The 21,767-nt window shown below is 39.0% G+C and overlaps 1 protein-coding gene across 8 annotated transcripts in view; it reads right to left on the bottom strand.

The window, feature by feature from the left end:
• LOC113544990 (sorbin and SH3 domain-containing protein 1) overlaps positions 1-18,016 on the bottom strand; it is a 51,205-nt gene extending 33,189 nt beyond the window's left edge. For 3 of the 8 annotated variants that reach the window (XM_053232966.1, XM_053232969.1, XM_053232967.1), the window contains exons 1-9: positions 17,871-18,015; positions 6,143-6,185; positions 4,453-4,545; positions 3,441-3,557; positions 2,604-2,719; positions 1,987-2,104; positions 1,558-1,730; positions 1,287-1,347; positions 1,062-1,136 (exon numbers count right to left, since the gene is read on the bottom strand). In XM_053232966.1, the coding sequence (XP_053088941.1) occupies positions 1,062-1,136; positions 1,287-1,347; positions 1,558-1,730; positions 1,987-2,104; positions 2,604-2,719; positions 3,441-3,557; positions 4,453-4,483 (691 nt within the window). In that variant the 5' untranslated portion in view covers positions 4,484-4,545; positions 6,143-6,185; positions 17,871-18,015. Of the gene's footprint in view, positions 1-1,061; positions 1,137-1,286; positions 1,348-1,557; positions 1,731-1,986; positions 2,105-2,603; positions 2,720-3,440; positions 3,558-4,452; positions 4,546-6,142; positions 6,186-17,870 lie in introns of all 8 variants that reach the window. The other 5 variants (XM_053232968.1, XM_053232963.1, XM_026944122.3 and 2 more) reach the window with 4 other exon arrangements.
• Between the last annotated feature and the right edge of the window lie 3,751 nt (positions 18,017-21,767).

Consider the following 21,767-nt stretch of genomic DNA (forward strand, 5'->3'; position numbering starts at 1 on the left):
CCACCCACATTCTTCTTTACTCTGTTTAGAGGCAACAGTTATTTCCAATCCATTAGTCCTGTCTTGAGTGTTTCAATAATTTAAAAGAGCACTTCTCTAAAAGCAATTCTATCTACCACATTGTAAAAGCATTAGAGTGCTAATACCGGATGCTATAATCAATCCATGCTTTTTGAATACTCTGTGATACCCTTGACAGCATGACAACTCAAGAAATTATAGCTCACCTTGACAGATGAATGGATTGACCGGTGCTTAGAATATCATTTTATTGACACCAGGGCATTGTTCACAGTGTGGGGAAACCACATGTTAATTTATGATCACCTGACTGGAAGGATTGAGTCTATAATGACGATCGAGCTGTATGTGGCAGAAGCCAGGAAAAGCTTTAGGCCTACAGATAAGGCTAATGTTAGCACCATCTAGCTTACTTCTAAGTGAAAATGAAGGAGTGTGAAACTGTGACAAGTGTCCCATTGTTAGGATTCAGTTAAAACAATTAAAATTTCCTTTAGCAGCTCAAGACATGTCAGTAAGTGCGAAAAATGTTAAGCATTGTTGTCTTTACACCAAGAGAACATGAAATATAAACATTATTGACCTTTTAACAGTGCTGAAAGGTTCACAATTACTGTCGCAAAAAAAAAAAAATAATAATAATAATAATAGTAGTAGTAGTTGTTGTTGTTGTTGTTGTTGTATTCACAGTGAAACCATCTACAATCATTAATGCTAACAGTAACATTGTAGCACTGTTCCAAACTATAAAAACAGGTTCCTTTTGGGTACTTTAGATAGTTCTGGCTTACCTGAAAGGTGTTTTCAAAATGTATACTCAGTATAATTGGTATTCAATTCTGGTAGATTATTTTTTTCTATCTTTAGAACTGTGTCAGCTATGCTGAGAAAAAAAAAAATCAAACTAAAAATGACTTTGAAAATGGAGGAAAGTGCACAGTGGATGTCAGAGGGAGTGAGCACCTGCCAAGCTGAATGTGATGGAAAAGCTGAGAGGGTTAGAGTGAGCAGATGTAAGAGGTGACGTGGGTTAATGGTACCTCTGGTTTTCAGTGGCCTGTCATAGCTCTCAGGGAATATGTAGGTGGGACGGTATGGATTTTCCTCAACAGGTTCTGAATAGGGTGGATGACAAAACACACACTGAGGAGGATGTGTACACACAAACACACAGACAGAGATGCAGCGCGAGCCTGGACTCATGTCATACACACTGATGCACTGTAACATAAAAACGGCAGTCATGCTTATGGAAAGGGCTTTACCTGGAACTCTGTGGATTTGTTTGAACATGTTCTTGTACCAGTCCTTGGACTTCTCTGTGTTCTATAAGATATTATGAAAGATAATCAGATACTGTGTGTACCTAATCAGTCATAGAGATACACAATCGATATGTATCAATAAAACGTGGCTAACATGAAAATCCGAAATAATCAAATGCAAGCTGGTAATGCTTCCACTTATCATTTAAAAAAATCAGACTGGTACTGAAATTCTTCTCACCAGGAGTTGAAGTACTGTTTTCGTTCTTACCCGTACTGGGACTCGGGGCTTCTCCAGTGGGACAGGGGACGCTGGGTGAACAGTAATCATCATTCTCTTGCCCTCCATCTGTGTAGAGGATCTTTGAGGATCTTCAGGTGGAGGACAGACCTGAGTCTCGGTGGAGCCTTGATCACACACTCTGTGCTGCTGCTCTACAGCATCTGCATCACCATCAGCACACAGAGTAAATGATCAAATATCAAAATCAATACACAATACAGTCACATTACTCTTGGTGTAAAAATGTTAGAATTTAGGTTATTTGACAGCCACAAGTAGCATGACACAACTGAAGTTCTCTATAACAGTAATTCAATATTGCATAATTATTGTATTATTATATATCATTTATACATAATACACATATATTGTTTTGCTTTTCTGGCCGATGGTTTTGGTTTGAGACAGGGTATGTACCTGTGCCGTGCTGCAACAGAACAATAGTTGGGTATACACTGCGGTCTGGTGTGCACACAGATGGTACAGTGGCTGATGATGGGAGATCACTCAGACCCAAGCTTATAGGACACTCGACCTACAACCAATAATAGGGAATTAGAGAATAAAACAGGATGCCGTCCCATCTACAAACCTCAGACTACAACAGCTGCTTATGTTAAAAACAGGATAATGAGGAATTAGATTACAGTTTCAGAACCTATATGAAAAGTTGTGTATTGCAACAAAAAATGAATAAATTATTGAGTGTACTTTAAAACCTAAGAGATCTGTAAGAGATAGGATTGTAAATAGATCCTTTCTATAATAGTTATGAGTTCCATAAAGCAACTGCTAAAGATCTTTTTTGCTTCTGCTGCTAAATCAATTTTTCTGATTTTATGATACATGTTTTTTGTTTCAATTTCATATGAATGAAATCATAGCAAAATTAAAACGTGAACACTATCACCAATAATTTTTGGTACAGGTAATTTGTTAAGAATTTTCCTATATGAGACCATGTTGACTAAATCTGAACTGGAATTAAACCTAGTTAAAACCAGCTGAACAGCAATGATGTTGTGCTGACTTACCTGTGTTGTAGCCTTACTGACTTGGTCTGAATTTAAATCAGCTCCGGTGCTATTTAGCCTTTTCTCTGCCAGATTCGTTTCTGTGGCATCTCCATTAACCGCTCTGTGACATTCACCTAAAAACAATTCCAACAGTTTAAAGTTTAAAAAGGTCTGTAAATCTGTCAGAACCTTTTGAAATCTAACAAGGCATAAACCTGAAGCAATGCCGCCTCCACTTGGCACTGGCCCTGTTTTGTTTTCAATGCTAACCACAAACCTATGCCAGGACAGAGCTGTTTATCCTCAATTAAATGAATCGCCAGTCCTGTCAGGACTGAGTAAAAGGTCTTCAGATGCTAATTTCCTACAGCCGGGAACAGCGATTCCCTCACAATCTGTGAACTTTGTCATTAGAACAAGGGGGCCATTGACTCCACTGTAAGGAGTGTTTGTTTCTCTGGCCTTTTTATTCCAGCACAACAATTAAAGCATCTCACCCATGTCCTGGAAGAAAGCCAGCATACTTTCTAACACTCTGATAGCCAATAAACACACTGCACTGCAGTCTCAGTCTCATGTGGGAGTTTGAGACAAAAGCGCTCTTTGATGCACCCCAGTAAATATGGGGGCTCATGGAAAGTTATTTGGGCTGCTGAGCAACCGAGTTGGCAGTCAGACACTGATGTGTGTGTCCCATATCAAAACACTTGGACATTTTTGAGTGCACAATGAAAGATAAATTAAATGACTGGAGCATACGAACAGCACTTATAAATACAACTACACTTTTTCTGTGTACATAATGCCTAAGGATATGAGGCAATGCTGCAATGTGAGCAGCAGCTTTTCACTCACCCTTGGCTGGATTCACATCCCGTTCCTGGGTGATACAGTCTCCATCATCCACGTGCACTAATGTGGCTTTCAGAGTAACAGCCCCCTTCCCCTTACACACACGAGTTGGGTCCAACTCTTCAGACACATAGAAAATAATTAATAGAACAACACAAACAAAGAAAATGGGGACAACGGCATCATGCCTTTCCTATTAACATATACATATGTACATTGTGACAAGATCCACATTTGTCAATGAAGTGTGACAGTTCTTGCTTATCATTTTAACAATAAGATGTAGTAGACAGTATAATACTATAAGACTATAATGCTGCATGCAATACACTTCAGAACTATTGGCACCCATCAAGGGAAATAAACACTGTATAAATATTGTGTAAAAGTGTATAAAACACAAGATATTGATCAAAGCGTAGATCCAAATCAACACAGAAATCACTCAATTCAAACCCTACTGAACACTGTGGCCTGAATCGTAGCAGGAAGGCCACATGAACAAATACATATAAAGAATATTAATATGTTCTGCATACAGGAGTGGTCCAAGATCCAAGTGCTTCCATCCTTGTAAGATATTACGAAAAGGGTCTTATAAATAAATAAATAAACAAATAAATAAATACTACTTAAAAACTTCTTATGTTTGAAAATGTATTGTGTTACATTAAAACTTTACAGGATGCCCAATTTTTAAGTTTATCTTTCATTTTATATATTCATTTTTACTTGTTTGTATGAGGGGTGCAAAAATTTCCAGAGTTGTAGGTGTTGACTGTATATACACATATAGAAAAACACTTAACTTCTATGGTGCTTGTGTTCACAGCCCAGGATCAGAATTATTTTTAAGTGAGATTCACCCACAAGTTGGCAGTGCTTAGCAAAGCACATTATCTGTTCCACTGAACTGGTGTTGTGTGTCGCTTATCTGACCTTGACTTCAGAGATAAACTTTAATTATGTAGCCTGTGTTTGTTGGTGGTAAAGTTAAAATGGCAGCTGCTCTCACCAGTGGGCATCAGATCTGGAGAGCTCTTCATGGTCCTCAGAGGCGTGATCCGTACCGCAGAGACACTGCGTGGACTGGCAATAAGTGGACGTGCTGCCAGTTAGAAAAAAACATATGAGAACAATAAATGAGAAGACTGAGATAGCTCAATGCATTCAGAAATGATATTCTGAAATGATTCAGAAATGATACTGTGCTGTGCAGGATTTTTTTCTGTCAGATGGATCAAATGGATATGTAGCAGTAAAAGTATACGACAGAAGGCAGAAGGTAAAAAGGGCAGTTTTTTTATTGCCTGAATGGAAACACTATCACGACATTACTATCTATTTATACAAGAGCTTCATCACGTCTACTGAATGCAAGGAAGTTCGCTGGCATTACACACTGTTCTTGATTCACACCCATGACATCATTACTGACATTACACAGGCATCCTAAGGTGTTTCTTCTTCAAATTCCCCCAGGCTTACTACTATGAGATATGAAATAGAAAATGTTCTTTATAGGACAGGACAGGATTAGGAATGATTTTGCCCTCCCTCTTACATATCTCTGTAGCCTGAAGACCTGAAGGAAAGGACAAACAATAGTAAAATGTTTTTTTTTTTGGTTTTGTTTTTATGTGCATCGGGAAGAAGGGTGAGTGAGCAAAGATGGATGAGGTAAAGGAAACAGCAGGGAGGAAATGAGACAAAGACAGACTCAACAATACAGTAGTCCAAGGGGGAGCACAGAGAGTGTCAATGTGCGTTTGTTCATTCACTAAAGCAAGAAATCAACCGTCTGCCGGAAAATATGGGTGTATCACAATGCTGCTGTTCAAACACAATGTATTGTATGTGTATATAAATAACTGTTTAGTTATAACTGGAAGATGTGGCTGGAACGGTACTGTTTGTCATAATTTTGAAGCATTTTAAATAGTTTTTTAATACACTTAATTTAATACATCATAAATACTCAACCAAGACCCACCTACTTCAAAAAGAGGTCATTTGACTGACATGATGATCACCTGACCACTGACTGCTTCAAAACACTTAGATGGAATGTGAAGTTTGAGTACAGTGACTATATCTTACTCTGAAACTCTCATTGTGTTACAGTGTTCAATTGTTTATTTTTCTCACTGAAAGCCAGTGCAAGTAAATGCATATATACAGACCTCTGGACAGTCAATCAGTTCGCAACATGTAAATTCTGTAGATTGTGGCCAGAAAAGTGTACAAAAGATGACCTCAATCCCATGGACGGAGCATCTGAAGCTGAGATTAACCTAGGCCCTAACTCAAAAGTAACGTGCGTTTTTACTCTACTATGTGCCATAATATCATCACAATTTGTGAAACTGGGGATCACGGTAGCTTAGTGATTAAAGCTCTGCACTTCATCAGACTGGTAAAAGCTTACATCCCACTGGTATGACTCCACAACTTTTCCAGGGGAGTTGTAATGGCTGACCCCAACAAAGTCGGGAGAAAACAGTTTTCCCATTGGGGTTACTAGTGAAAAATTACCAAAATATCAGTGTGAATACTAAGCTAGCATCAATCTTCAAAGGAACCATTCAAGAGGCCTGTGGGCATTTCTAGTTTAGATGGTTTTAACCAAAATCTAACCACCACCAACAAGCCTTTTGGATACTATCTAGAATCACAAGGATATGCAGGGATGCATAAAGACTTACCAGGGGCTGCATCAAATCTCACTGTGCCCCCTGCTGGAGAGCCCTGTGAAGGGAGAGTAGAGAGATCACACCAGGAAAAAAACCAAGAGATTTCTTACCCATACCACAGCCTGCATGATTGTTCCTGTTGTACCAGTACCATGATTAAGAACCAATACTTAACAAGAACCAATATTTTTGGGTGCATTAATACCAATCTATATGCATCATGATAAAATGCAGGAATATTAAATATTATGTTTCACATATTTATCATCATCTGACAGGTACAGAAACTAGCCATATGTCAAGTGTTTCACGTCCTGCTAAAAAATATAATGTCACAGCATCATATGAACACATCTGACATGAATGTGTTGATGAAACATCCATCCAGCTAACACCTATGGTTGGGTTTCACACTGAAATAAGACACATACCAACTACCCTTGACAACCATAAAGAAGCTGCTAGGAATTTTTCCAAAAAAGGGGGAAAAACTGGGAAAAATATTATGACCAACAGACATCTAAATCTTGTTGTTAAAGTACAAGAATTTCCTCTTTGCTTGGATCAACACATTATTTTCCTATTTGTAATAAAACCGTTAATGAGACTTAATGACACTCACAAAAAGAACCATGGAAGCACACATGTAATTCTGAGGTAGCCATATTGAGCAAATTTATTTTCTGATTATAACAGATTAATAAAAGCCACACAATTGACAAAAATATCATTACCAAAACTAATTCAGTCTAGTGATGTCTTCCATTAAAGGAGCGTTTACTGGAACCTTGTTAATATAATAAGCTCCCACAAACACTTCAGACACTACGCAATTAACATTCAGTTCCTTCAGAGAAGACCCTGGTCAGCATACAGTGCGTTCTCTGATTTTCTCTATAAATGGACATCATCCTCCAACACATTCAGTGTCTCAGTTAACCCTTTAATGGTCCAGCTTATTTTTCAGTTATTCATCTTAAAGCCTATTATTCAGCAATTACAGTTAAATGAATTGGAATGGTTACAAGATAATTAGTGAGATAATTAGAGAGTGAGATAATTAAGTCTGTATTCACTTACAGGTCCTGGTGGTTTAAGGGGTTAAAGCACAAATGAACAAAAACATTTGTTTTTGTTAGTGTTAGTGCTCATGTAGTGTGAATATGTGCTCAAAGTGCCTGTGTACCATATGCTGTATCACCACCTGATTAATTCGCTTACCTATCTGCTGAGTGTGTTTCCTTTAGCACAATATTATAAAGCACATCAGAGACTGGAGTTTAAATGGGTCTCTAGTTTGAGGGCTCAGATGTGGGGGCTGATATCTGTGCCCACTTCCCTTCAAAGACCTCAACCTTGGCCAAGCAGCTTTTGTTTCAACGCCATGCCTGGCAGGACAGACCTGTCACCATTAACCACCTGAGAATGTGGCACCTACTTGACATGCATCAACCAAATTAAAACATCCTGCTTTCTATCAAACTCCTCACACACTGCTGCCCAACATACCAGGCATCTGTGTGAGGGCATTGACTCTACTGAGATAATAGTGAGATAAGGAATATCTCATTCTTACTCAGTATTCAAACATTCGTCATGCAGACAGCCCACCATTTCTTAAGGGCCATTTGGAGACTGAAAATAGGGTCCAATGAATGGAGGGAGGGGGTCCATAGTTTTTTTTTCTAGGTCAACACCAGCTTGAGAACAATTTGGTTAGGTATCACGGGCGCTCAGGGAGAGTTCGTCATATTTGCCACATGCTCATTAAGTTAGTCAGTTAGGGCAGTTAGTCAGATTTCTTTTCCCAGAGAGGCTGCTACATTCCAAACAGGCATACGTGTAAAACACATGAGTCTAATGGGCATGTCACAGATGGAAATCCAGTGATGCCATAAGATTTCCAAATAAGTGATGTTTTGAAAAAGAAATCAGGTAATTAAATTGCAGAGCTCTGGCTTTAATCTCATTTAGGTGGTTGAAAATCACATTAAAGGCTGCTGCAGGTTGACTGTAAACAGTAGGCCAGCTGACATTAGAGCATTCAGCCAGCTAACATTTATGCTAAGATGAGCCTTTCAGAAACTATACAAACCTAATGAAATTCACTTTCACATGACCATCTTATGTAAGATTTTCATAAATAGCATTTATAACTTTGATGAAAAACACATAAAATGCATTACATTAATCCAGAACTTTCTACAACACAGCTGTAGCACATCTTATACACCTCTGGCTGCTTTCTCTTCCACTGTACACATCTGTAGAAAAAAAAAACGAACAGGCTGAAATTTACTATATCACCCTGGAGTCTCTCAGTGTGACATCATCGTAAAACTGCAGCATGAGTACACAAAAGAGCTGAACAAGGGGTCTGGTGTGCTCAAAGAGTCGAAAACGAGTTACGTAACAGAGTTTGACTTCTGCCTTTTCCAACAAATGGCAGAGGGGGGCAGAGATAGAATAGGGATGGTGAAGATCATGGCAATCAGCTCCAAACATGGCTGGAAAAGAGAGCTGGAGAGCAACAGCCGGCCCTCTTCAATTGAGAGGTATGGTAAACCCCTCAGTATGGTAAACATCTTCAACAGACACGCTGGCCCAAAGCCTGGACTGACAACACTCTCCCCTCTTCGGCTCTTCCATTCTCTCTGAGCTGCATGTTTAAACATTGTGGCATAAAAGGAAATGTATGCGACTCGTGTCTTTTACTCAGCAGGACTGGATCCATGGAAGTCTTATTTTAGAACACTGTAATCACTGTCAGTGTCAAGAAATGATACCAAACAGCTTAGATGTTTCATATACAGAACCTGCTGGATTTCACTGGGGAATCTGTTTACTACTCTAGATACTGTAAAATCAAAGACATCCTATGATTTACAACTCATGTTCACCAGTTCAAAGAGGCCTCCATTAAAACAGCCTTTTAGCATCATTAGTCACATGTCTGACCAGTGCTGAACTTTCAGTGACCAAAGCAAACCATTAAGATTACTGCTGAGCCGAGGACTCAAAGCAACCAACCAGCAATAATAATAGCACATGGAGTAACAGGAGCACAACTGGAGAACAGAAAGCCTGGCTCATGTAAGAGTCTTCAGTGCCATTTTATGTCAGAAACATGTAGTTCATTGTGTGGGGATGGTCTGGAAAGTGAACAGCATTATAAAAATGAGTCAAAGGTTCCTGGCATGGATCTGATCAGCTCAGGCAGGCACTGCTGAGGACAACAAGTGCTCTCAGAGGAGAGAGGCTGTCGAGCATGCGCAGCTCTGTCACATTTCTGGCCTGATAAACAGCCTTGTGTAGTCTGTTATGTGGTCATCCCAGAAAGCCAGACTGAGCCATAATCACACCAAGCATAGCCCACAGTAACAGAGCTCTGAACCGCATTTCTAATTTTCATTAGTGAGTCACTGTGTGTCTGACTTTCCATTTACAGTTCACCTGAGGCTACACTGACAGCAATCCTTAACAACTACGAATTAATACAGTAATGTAGAACATACTGGATGTGAGTGTAAAAGATATGGCATTTATAGGTTACATAACTGCAAGACTGCTGGTTTTACGCCAAACAGGACCAGTTGCATTTTACATCATGTTCTAGCTGTCCCTGTTTCACCTTGCAGTAACGGCTTAAAAACATAAAGCCTTAAAACAAAATTGAAAAAGGTATATTATCTGTCTGTAAATTGTATATCACAGAAGGTATACTGTATGTCTGAATGCAAATACAGAAATGAGGGCGGTTTGAATTGGGCATTTTAAGACCATATGAAAATGTGGTTGTGGTCTTTGAATATATATATATAGAAGACTGGAGGAAGGAAACCACTAGCTAGGTTTCTATTCAAATGTTTCACAATTTTAAACCAAAAAAGTTAATGCAAATGAATCTGGGTTTCCATCTACTACAGTCACGTGAAAAGATAAAGATGACATAAAAGTGATTAGGAAGAATACAACTGCTGTTTTTTTTTTTTTGTTTTGTTTTTTTTGCCTGCATCTTCAGTAAACACTTTATCCTGGTCAGGGTCACAGTGACGTTTGATGTTAACGAAATCAAGAAAGACTTTTGCATCTTTGTCTGTCCAAGCATGAGTGTCCTCTGTGGCCATGTTTATGATTAGATATCATGCTGAAGCATGTGACCTATGCTCCCTACATCATCATTTAGTCACATTTCCTTTTTTGTATCTCATCTTTATCAAAAGACCAACTTTTCCTCTTCAGCCAAGTATAAAAAAAAACTTTTTTTCTGATATTTAGGCATATTTGACAATTTCAGGATTACATTCAGGTTTTTTAATAGCATTTTCATTTCCTGACATGATATTTTAAGTCATGTTCTTGTAAATGTTCATAATCTTTACTGCTAAACCTAGCCAGCTAGTTAGCTTAAGCTAACCTGACAGAACTTCTCAGAAGATGCCTTTAGAAGATACAAGTAAAAGACATCCACTGGTTTGCAGTCTGCCTTCTCAAAAAAAAAAAATAGTCAGACATAGTGAGTACTATTCTGCAGCACCGAAACAGTGTGAATAAAATACAAGGTGTCCCAAAAGTCTCCATACATTGGGGACTATGTATGCCAGCACATCAGCAGTGCCTTCGTCAGTGGATGTTCCTGGACGTCTACTTCTCGGTTGGTCAACAACATTTCCAGTCTTTTTGAACATTTCCCGTCTTTTTTGAAGTTTGGCAACAGTGTCGTGTGTGATGTGCTTGCCATGATTCCTGTTAATGTCCATTGCAACCTTGCAACAACTTCCTGATCCAGCCATGGGAATGATTTCAATACGTTCTTCTTTTGTCAAAGGCATTCTTAAAGGCTATCTGAAAAAATATATATAATATAAATTAAGTATGAAAAATTTTGAAAGACATTTTGCTAAAAGGTCTTAATTTCCCTCATGTATCAGACTACTCCAGCAGTTACTGTGACTCACTGTGAATCTCGCCATGCTTTATCCACCACTTAAAGCCAACCAAAATGTATTTTAATAAACTGCTTGACCTGGTGCTTCCACATAAAAAATGTTATTTAGACCAGTGAATCTAAAAGTTGGGTCCAGGGACTTGAAGGGGTCCGTGAAGCATAGCCAAGGGGCCTGTGATACATACTTTTTTGTCTTGTTAATTTAATTTTATTATAATTTATAGTTATTAGTCTCTGCTTGACTGGTCACTGGAAATGAATGTGTTTTATCCAAACCTCAATAACTCAAATACAAGGAGGCCTATAAACAATGTCAACGTGGACCTAATGTGTTCTGTCCATGGAAAGTTCAGGAATAAAAAGCTCTGTGGCTCGAGTAAATAGCCTGAATATTATTGTACACATTTAGATATTTAGACACATTATTGAGGTTAAATTTTGAATAGCTGAAAAGGACTATGTTTGTAAAATAAACCTCTACTAAGAAATTGCCTGTTTCTTAACATAATGCAGCAACAGGCAATGCTTTTTACTTTGACCAATCTTTAAACAATTAACAAATTAATTCGCTCAAAAGCACTTAGTAAAAAAAAAAACATGTTTTATGAAGTTTATGGATACTTTAAGAATAAAAACTTGTCACATAGCGTACTCCTATTTCTGTGGTACAGTAACACCACCTGTATTGTTGGTTTACACATAACTGATGATTCCTGATCTGTTGAAAAACTGTGCACTTTTATAATGCTATATATAATTTATGCAGTTGTATCTTCACGGTCTTGTGCGATGTTCCCTGAAGGGGGATCTTCACAGAGCATGTCACAGTCTATAAATATTTTTGCACTCAGACTGATGACTGCTACACTGTGGTGATAATTGTTTACACAAATGTACAGCCTCTTTGCTAAAAATATTAGCTGTGTTGTAAATGAGACTAATTGATCATAGATGATCATAGGCTCAAATGAAGGGGAAAAAGCTATTTTAGCTTACTCCATTACTCACCTCCTGACAAAATCCTTCCTGATTATAATCAGATCATACCGGTGCCAGTCATTTAGTCATGAAGCTTAATTGCTATATCAATGCTCACATGCTTATTCATGGAACGCAGACTGTGACAACTGTTTCAGAGCCGTCGGTTATGAGACTGAAGGCTGATAATTTGCTCGTGGGATGCGGACTGTTCCGCCACACCTAAAAACAGCTCTCTGATAATCCAGCCATTTCAAGTGTTTCCATAATGGAGACCTGCATAACACCATGACAGAAGACTCCAGAGTTCACTGTTGAGTAATGCTGGGTGCTTTTAAAAAACGATAACACACAAATGTGTCAGATAGGTGCACACATACTTGTGAGCCAGCAGGACCATCGTAGGGCTGTTATAAACCTGCTTACTGCAACTCGATTATTCAATCATAATGTATTGCATGGTAAGATATATCTATATAGTCTTGTGATCACAGAGCTTCACATTCATGGTTAAGCTTTGACAATGTCTAAGAGATTTGCATCTTTAAGGAGAGCTCTCTCCAGCCAAACCGTTCTCACTCTCTCTTCGTGCCAGCTGCTCAACAAGCCGCTATGCAAGCAAGAAGTGAAAAGAGAAATCTGTCAGCGCAATTTAAATGGAACCGTAAATTGTTTGTTCATTGCCTTGTTTATCTTAATTTATTAGCATGATGCTGTGTGCACATAAACCTTGAAAACCTTCACACACACACACACACACACACACTTTGAGCTCCACTATTACACATGTTGCAGCCAATAGGGGTGAATGAATGTGACAGGGAAGACGGAGGACGGAGGGTTGCTAGGCAATTTGGGGTAACACAATATGGACAGAGCGAGTCAGGTGTTCATGGTTGAAACATCTGGCAGAAGAGTCCTCAATCATTTCCATACTGGTGTGTGTTTATAGTGAAATATACATGCAGATGCTTCTCAATTCTATATACTGGCTAAGACAACAATGGGCCTCATTTATCCAACTGGATATGAACTAATTTATTTGTTAATAATTCACAAGAGCTGAAATATGGTATTCATGAAAATCCAGTTAGTTTCAGAAAAACATCTGTATCCTACAAGAGCTTCTGAAATTTGTCGTCAGATCATATCATTTGCATTAGTTACAGCAATCTTATACATGGATTATGCTGTGAGGTTTAAATAGCTCATTTATTTCAATTACACCCATGAATTTAATAAAATAAAATTGCAAAACTCAAATTATGTTTCATATTAATGACTTGAAAGAAAGCAATCGAAAAGAAATCCATAAATGAAGACAAATAAGACTAGCCATTTAATGTGGACAAAAGAAATGGCACCCTGTAAATGGAGGAAGAGTTATTGTGTGTCTGTTAGCCGGTATGTTGCAATGATCTTTTTTTTTTTTTTCAAATCTGTGATCTTTGTCTTTTATGGAGTTTTGTGGGTGTCACTAAATGTAAATCAGCTGTGCTGTGAACGTGCTTGAGAATTTACAGGTGATTGGCATTTATCAACATATGCATATGAACAAAACTCGTATGTAAGTGTGTGGGAATGTGTCATTTTTTTGTTTCAGCCTACAAAAACATTTATTTACAATTTTAAACAAAACAAGATTGATAAACAAGGCTCAATTCTGGAAAAATATTAACATAAAATTATATTGCAATGATGCCAGTGTGTTGCAGCTGTCAAATGTTTTTAAAGGCCTCATGTTTAATAATTCAGAAACCAATAAATCTGATAATGTATCTCCAGTTATTAATAATAACAAAGTGCTGCATTTAGGTGTAAAGTAAGGATATATAATATTAAAATATTAGCATAAAAATATAAAATCATGTGTGATTGTGACAGATTTAATACACTGCCAGTCTCGCATTATTTAAAAACACTCTCATCATCTCTAGTTTTGCCCAGATATACAGACCAATCTATAACACACATCAACAGTATTACCAAAGGACTGAAATTTGTTGAAGATTTGTTGAAGACAAATCATTGTGCCTGTGTTTCATGAGACTTCCGCCTGCCTGCTCACTGTACTGCACACAAGTAACATGATTCTACACAACAGTTATAAAACATTTACCAACCAACACAAATTATTCATCAGACTAGGGACGCTGCGATCCAGATAGTCTAGCATTGGAATTTCACCCAAATGTGAAACACATACAGTATTCTAGTAACATCTTTCTCTGGATCTTGGATAAAACTTTTGAATGTTTGTTAGTCTACAGAAAGGTACTTTACTCTGTGAAAAATGTAAGCAAGATACAACAGCCTAACACGAGAGCTTTCTGACTAGCATAATCGTGATTATTGGAACAGACAACTACAATAACACAAAGCAATTCAATCACAGGAGGCATTTATCTTTCAACACTACTATTACATACTCACTGGCCACTTTATTAGGAACACCTGTATACCTGCTCATTCATATAATTGTCCAGTCATTCAACCACACGGCAGCAGCGCAATGCTATTGAAATGATCTTGATAAAGGAATCTGTGGCTACAGAGGGCAGAGACTCAACAAAACTAGACAACTGAAGATTGGAAAAACATCGCATGGTCTTTTTCCAGTCTTGAACTGTCCAGTTTTGGTGAGTCTGTGTCCACTGTAACCTCAGAATCCTGTTCTTGTCTGACAGGAGTAGAATCTGAGGTGGTCTTTTGCTGTTGTAGCCCATCCACCTCAAGGTTTGATGTGTTGTGTAATCTGAGATGCTTTTCTGCTCACCACGCTTGTAAAGAGTGCTTATTTGAGTTATAGACACACATTCATACATTCATTCACACTTACGTTAGTTCAAAGTAACCCATCTGTGTTTTTTGGGAAACAGAGAACTCAGATGAAACACATGGAGAACATGCCAAACTCAGACATGGCAGACATGCCAACTCCACACAGACAGTAACCTGAGCTCAGGATTGATCCACCGACCCTGGAGCTCTAAGGTGGCAACACTACCCACTGTGACACTGTGCCACCCCCACTACAGGTCAGTGTTAAACATTTTTAATTCACCTTAAATTTAAAACATCACCTGAATATTTAGCAAAAAAATGTCTCTTTTAATATTATTGAATTACAGATTTCCTTGAATAATATTGTACCACAAGAACAAAAAACTAAACGCAAAAGAACTACAGTGCAAATACAAAGTTACGCCACAGTATATAATTAATTTTTCGATATATTGCATCTTTAAAAAGCTAGACATAATTCATGAAAAGTTTTGCTAAAAAAATCTCTCACCCATTTACAATGATGTAATGGCTTAACCTCATTATATGCATTCTCATCATTATATTTGTTGTATTTTTCAGTATATTCTTTGAGTTATTTATTTCCCAGACCAGTCATGCTGCAGGTCAGTATAATCATTTCCATAGTCATCATTTGCTTGATGCCTCTTTTACTGCAGAACAGAAAAGATCCTGCATCTCTCCTTTCTTTGACTGACTGGAACACCTCTGGGAATTTTAGTTCATTTGTATTATGTCCAAACTGAAACGCATTTCATTTCAAGTAATCAAACATCCTTCCTGAAATATTTCCTCAAAGTATCCTACAGCAAGTATGCAAGACACCTAAAAAACAGTTTTAAGACATGACCTTACAAGGCATTGTGGTTGAAACACTACTCAGTTTACATGTTTAATATGCAGAAGCAAAGCCTTCAAAGGCAATCAGGCTGAAGTGGTGCTCAACTTCAGAGCAGGCAGACTAACTTTCACCTCTGACCTCACTTTCTTTTTTATCATATGCTTCACAACATTTTCCATAAATTACTTTTGCTGATGATCCGCCAGTTTGATGCACCTAGTATTTACTAGGGCTGCATGATATAAACAAACCACAACACTGCAATTACAATACTACATATTTTGATTGTACTACATCTTGCAATATTGATGTCTGGTGGATCACAAGAATGAAGTAATTCATCACAACCCCCACAAAACGCTTAACCAGAAGTCTCATCAACCGCCTTGAAAAAATATTTTATACTTTCATCACCATCAAGAAATCCAGATTCTATGCAAATGGGAAATGCCACCAACCGTCCTTCCATTAATTCATGGTCTTACATGGCCAGCATTTACATATTACAGCATGATAGGCTCTAGTATTTTATGATATAAAAAATTTACATGTCATTAACTGATTTTCCAAACAGAATTAATAGTTCATGTTTCAAAACAATGCAGCGAACCTCTGCACAATATTTAACCTCAAATTAATTTTCCTAGAAATAAAAACAAAAAAATGAAATTCCCCTCCCTATATCATCCCTGATCAGAAAGTCCTAAGATTTATCAACACAAAGTAAAATATTTAGTGATGGGTTAGATGGCGGCTTGATGGTGCAGATCGATGGCTCACAGCTCCAGGGTCCCCAGTCGATCTTAAGCTCAGGTTACTCTGTGTGTCTGTGTGTATAAGTATGAGCTTCACATGTTCTCCTCGTGTCTACATGGGTTTCCTCCCACATCCAAAAACATGCCAGTGGCTGGACTGGCTAATCTAATTGTCCCAAGGTGTGACTGTGTGTGTAGTGCACTGTCATGGACTGGCATCCCATCCAGGACATATTCCTGCCTCACACCCAGTGTTCCAGGGACAGGCTCTGCATCCACCACAACCCTCACCAGGATAAAGCAGTTATTGAAGAATGAATGAATAAAATGAGTCTTGCTATCTACTAGGTGCTGGGCAGTGTGATCCCAAATGTATACGAGTAATCCAGTCAACACATTATTTATTTAAAAGAGTGAGTGATGAGGCCACCTTGATTAAGGAAAGCACGTGTGAACGCTGCCATGGCTGAGTTCATTCATATTTTAGTTCAGTCGAACTTTCTTACACTTCACGCCTTGCTTGAGGAGGCTTTAAAAATGTCAGTCCATATGAGCTTGAGTTGGCCTTATAAGCGCATGCTGGATGCTCTCCTAATCCAATGCCGCATTATGTGCATGCCATTAGTGCAGCTCAGCTTCTAGAAAAACCATTTCATATCTGTAGATTTAATGTCTGGATCAACATCAAGTGTAGGCTTTCTGCACAAGTGTACACTTTTTTTGTTTTTGTTTTTTTGTTTTGCGTATCCAGAATGCGCACTGGGCCACATAAGCAAACGCTTCCCCGGATCAGGTGAAACTAAGCTTATAATGAACCAGAACAAACTCTGGACCGTTCTCGGGCTGCTCGGGTCATTAGCAAGCTGCATGAATAGGCGGCGTTTGGAAAACAATTTTTGTTTTTTTTTTTACGCCTTTCTCATTCTGCGGAATAGCCTACTAATGACAAATCCTACTGACGCTGCCAATTCACTCCACACACACACACACACACACGCACGCACAGTGCGCGCGCGCGTGTGCACACCCACGCACGGTCCTGATGACAGTTTCACGCGCGAGCTTGCACCACTTTTAATTCCACATGTCAATACGATTAAAAGAGTCGAACATTTCCATTCCTCCTGCATTCTTGTTATAGGTTGTTTACTAAAGCACTAAACTAACTCACTTTGCCAGTGCCGCAAATTTGACCGCAGCGGACACTCAGCAGCCTGGAGACTCAATCTCAATCTCAAGCGTCTCCTCACTCACTGCACTATACAGTGCACGTCATTGCCTACAGAAACCACTACTTCATATCCTATATAGTCCACTTGTATAGGCAGTAAGGAGGCATTTGGGACCCAACCGCCGCAAACGGTCATCATTTCCTCTAACGTTCAGCGTCGCGTATATGCAGCGCGCGCTTACCTTCACGCGGAAGCAGTCCAGGTTTCCGTGGTGACGACGCAGTTTCCAATGAGCTCTCGCGCTCAGCGGCAGCAGCTTTGGCCCGGGCTCATTAGCATAAAACTCTCTGGTCACTCTCTCTGTACCCCCGGCTGGGGTGGGCGGGGCAGAAGGGGCGGAGACTAGCGCAAAATCAGGCACGTGGATCCACCCGCAGAAAAAAAAAAAAAAACAGCCCAGTGCTGAACACTGAAAGAGTTAGAGCTTATAGGCAACAATATTATTTTAGGGCACAGATTCTCATCCTTAGTCCTGGAGTACCTCCTGTCCTGTGTGTTCCCTGCTCTAACACACCCACTTCAACTCAGGAAGAGCTGTTACTTAGCTGATTAGTTGAATCAGGTGAATTGGGAGAGGGGAAGGCTCTAAGATGTGCAGGACAGGGAGCACTCCAGGAACAGGGATGGGAACCTGTGTATTAGAGTAAGGATGGAGTAATTAAAAATTATATCATGTAAACCTGTAATCCACTGGTTAGGGCAAAATCCCCAGTACAGTTTCGCAGCGGGGGCACAGCCGTCTAACAGCTCCAAAGTCCCCGGTTTGATCCTGAGCTCAGGTTAATACCCATGTGCGGTTTCTGTGCATGTTCTTCCTGTGTCCACATGGGATTCCTCCAGGTTCTCTGGTTTCTTCCCACCTCTCAAAAACATCCCTGGAGGTGGACTGGCTAAGATTAGTGAGTGTCCAGTGTGTATTCCTGCTTCACGCCCAGTGTTCCCGGAATAGGCTTCGGATCCACGTTGTCTCAGTAAAGCAGTTACTGGAGGTCAGTGAGTGAGTGTGAGTGAGTGTGTTTCACTGATGAACCCACTACAACTCCAGAGGGTTCCGCAGTGAAGCCCTGGTGTCCCAGGATCACTCCCCTTGAGGGAGTTAACTCCCCTTTCTCTTACTTACTCTTCATCCAGAGTCACTGGCTGCTCTTCTCAGTGGCTTTGGAGAGGGCTTTGATGGCTTGACAATGGATCTGGCCTTGTACTCCCACGTCTTTCAAAAGCCTGGTTGTTGACATGGCTACAAATCATTGCAGCCTACCTGTAGTGATGGATATAGCCACATTGTTCAGTGTCCACTGTGTCCACTTGCTCATCAGCTTCTTTCATGGCATCTTCCTAGGGCACAGTAAGTTCTAGGATGTACATGAGGAGCAGAGAGGAGGACCACAGTATGAAGTCTAGCCTGGGAAACAGAGCTATGTGACATGCCTAGCGTAGGTGTGAGGAGCTCAGAATGATTCTGGACTTCCCTGACAAATGTTAAATGAGACGGGATGCAGTGGTACTGCATTTTTGTTCACTGCTGCTAGACATGTGAGCACCTTGTTGTGCCACCAAGTGTATGTGATCTGTGTTAGGTTGAGAGTAGATAGGTTAAGAGTTAAACACTAACAGTGTACTATTTAGCTCAGTTATATGCAGATGGACTTATAAATCAATGAAGTTGTTAATTCAATACTGGGGATAGTTGCTATGAAGAACTACAAAATAAAAAGCTATATTTCATATAAACATTTTATATAAACCTCAGGAAAGTTTTTCTCCAGTTACTTCTAATTAGGAAGTTCTATGGAATTTGCAAATTAGGTCAACTCATCTATCTTCAGTAAGCACTTTTTCCTGGTTAGGGTTGTGGTGTATCTGGATTCTATCCCGGGAACACTGAGTGCAAGATGGGAATTCACATCTGGATGGGATGCCAATCCATGACAGGGCTTTATGCACACACTCAGGAAGTGGTAGTTCAGTGGATAAGCTATTAGACTACTGATTGTAAGGTCATGAGTTGCCACTGCTGTGCCCTTGAGCAAGGTCATTAACCCTCAACTGCTTAGTTGAAAAAAAAAATAGATTTGATTTTTATCTTTTGGAATACAAAATATTAGAATATTGTACTTTAAACTATATTAGTATTTAGTACAGTAACCATGGTTAAAATATCACTTCATCAAATCAGTCTTGGCACAAGTCTTTTATAAGATGGCCTACTGTATATGTGTGTTACACTGTTTAAAGCAAAGCATGACCAGTTCAGTTCTTACCAAACATTGCAAAAAAAAAAAAAAACGTTCTGCAATGGTTTTTTGGATAGTTAAACGTTCTTAGCTGTCTAAACGGATTCCACTTGGAGCCCTTTCTGATTGTAAGTTCAGCATAAAACTTTTTTTTTATTTAAAAGTTCTATATTTTTTTCTTTTTTTCTAAAAGTGTAATTGTAGACAAAATAAATTAAGTGAATTACACTGACACTATACTGAATTAGACTTTCCTAGGATGTTCCTCAAGATGTGATTGAAGTGTAGACTTTCAGCTTTAATTCAAGGAGTTTAACAAAAGTATTGCATTAACCATTTAGGAATTACAGCCAATTTTTCTTACCGAGTCCCTCCATTTTCACAGGCTCAAAAGTAATTGGACAATTGACTGATAAGCAGTTTTATGTACAGGTGTGTAATCAAACAATAATTAAACAAAGTAACATAATTATAAACATAAGGATTATTTTTAATATTTGGATGCAAATCCTTTGCACTCAATGACTACCTGAAGTCTGGAACTCATGGACATCACCAAATGCTGAGTTTCCTCCCTTGAGATGCTTTGCCAGGCCTTTACTGCAGCCGCCTTCAGTTGCTGCTTGTTTGCAAGTTAATCTTGGTTTCATCTGTCCAAAAAATGTTGTTCCAGAACTGGCTTTTTTAGACATTTTCTAGCAAAGACTAATCTGGCTTTTTGAGTGTTACCAGTGGTTTGCATCTTGAGGTAAACCATCCGAATTTACATTCATGAAGGTGTCTCTTTATTGTAGACTTGCAACTACCTCTTTGAGAGTGTTCTCGTCTTGGCTAGATGTTGTGAAGGGGTTTTTCTTCACTAAGGAAGAAAGAATTCTGCGATCATCCACTTTAGTTATCTTCCATGGTCTTCCAGGCCTTTTTCGTGTTGCTGAGCTAATGAATGTATCAAATTATCAATTTGGCCACTCTAAACTTTCTGCTATCTCTGTGGTAGATCTGTTTAATTTTTTTTCACACTTGCATCGAAACCTCTTTGGACCGCATATTGAGAGCTCCCATGAACGGCTACCAAATGCAAATTCAATACTTGGAATCAACTCCAGACCTTTTGTCTCCTTAATTTTTCATGAAATAATGAGGAAACAGGTCACACCTGTCCATGAAACTGCTTATCAGACAATTGTCCAATTACTTTTGAGTCCGTGAAAATGGACGGACTCTGTAAAAAAAAGGGCTGTAATTCCTAAACAGTTAATGCAATGTTTTTGTTAAACCCCTTGAATTAAAGCTGAAAGTCTACAGTTCAATCACATCTTGATTGCTTCATTTCAGATCCACTGTGGTGGTGTACAGAGGCAAAATTACCAAAATTGTGTCATTGTCCAAATACTTATGGACCAGGCTGTATACATAGGATGTACAAATGTCTTTTGTCTTTTTGGTTAATTAGCTTAATATCACACTGGAAATACGACAGAAATCTCATCCTTAATTGAAGCAAATTTATTTTAAGAAAATAAAACCCAAAGCCATGTTGGCACTCCAACATTTGGTACTTTGTGTAGCCTTCCTTTGCCAACATACCACCACTGAGTTTTCTCCTATAATGCTTGATGAGATTGGAGAATAAAGAGCAAGGCATCTGAGACTGCTTCTCAATACACAGTCTTTCCAGATCCTCTCTTGTGGACGTCTTCAGCCAACCACACAGGTTTTCACTGTTTTCTCAATATGCGGTCCAAAGAGGTTTAAGGTCAGGTGACTGGGAAGGCCATGGCTGTGGTCATTGCACCATATGTGTGTCGATATGGACTTGTGTTTTAGGTCATTGCCTTGCTAGA

This window comes from Pangasianodon hypophthalmus, chromosome 3 (assembly GCF_027358585.1).
Source record: "Pangasianodon hypophthalmus isolate fPanHyp1 chromosome 3, fPanHyp1.pri, whole genome shotgun sequence".
NCBI lineage: Eukaryota > Metazoa > Chordata > Actinopteri > Siluriformes > Pangasiidae > Pangasianodon > Pangasianodon hypophthalmus.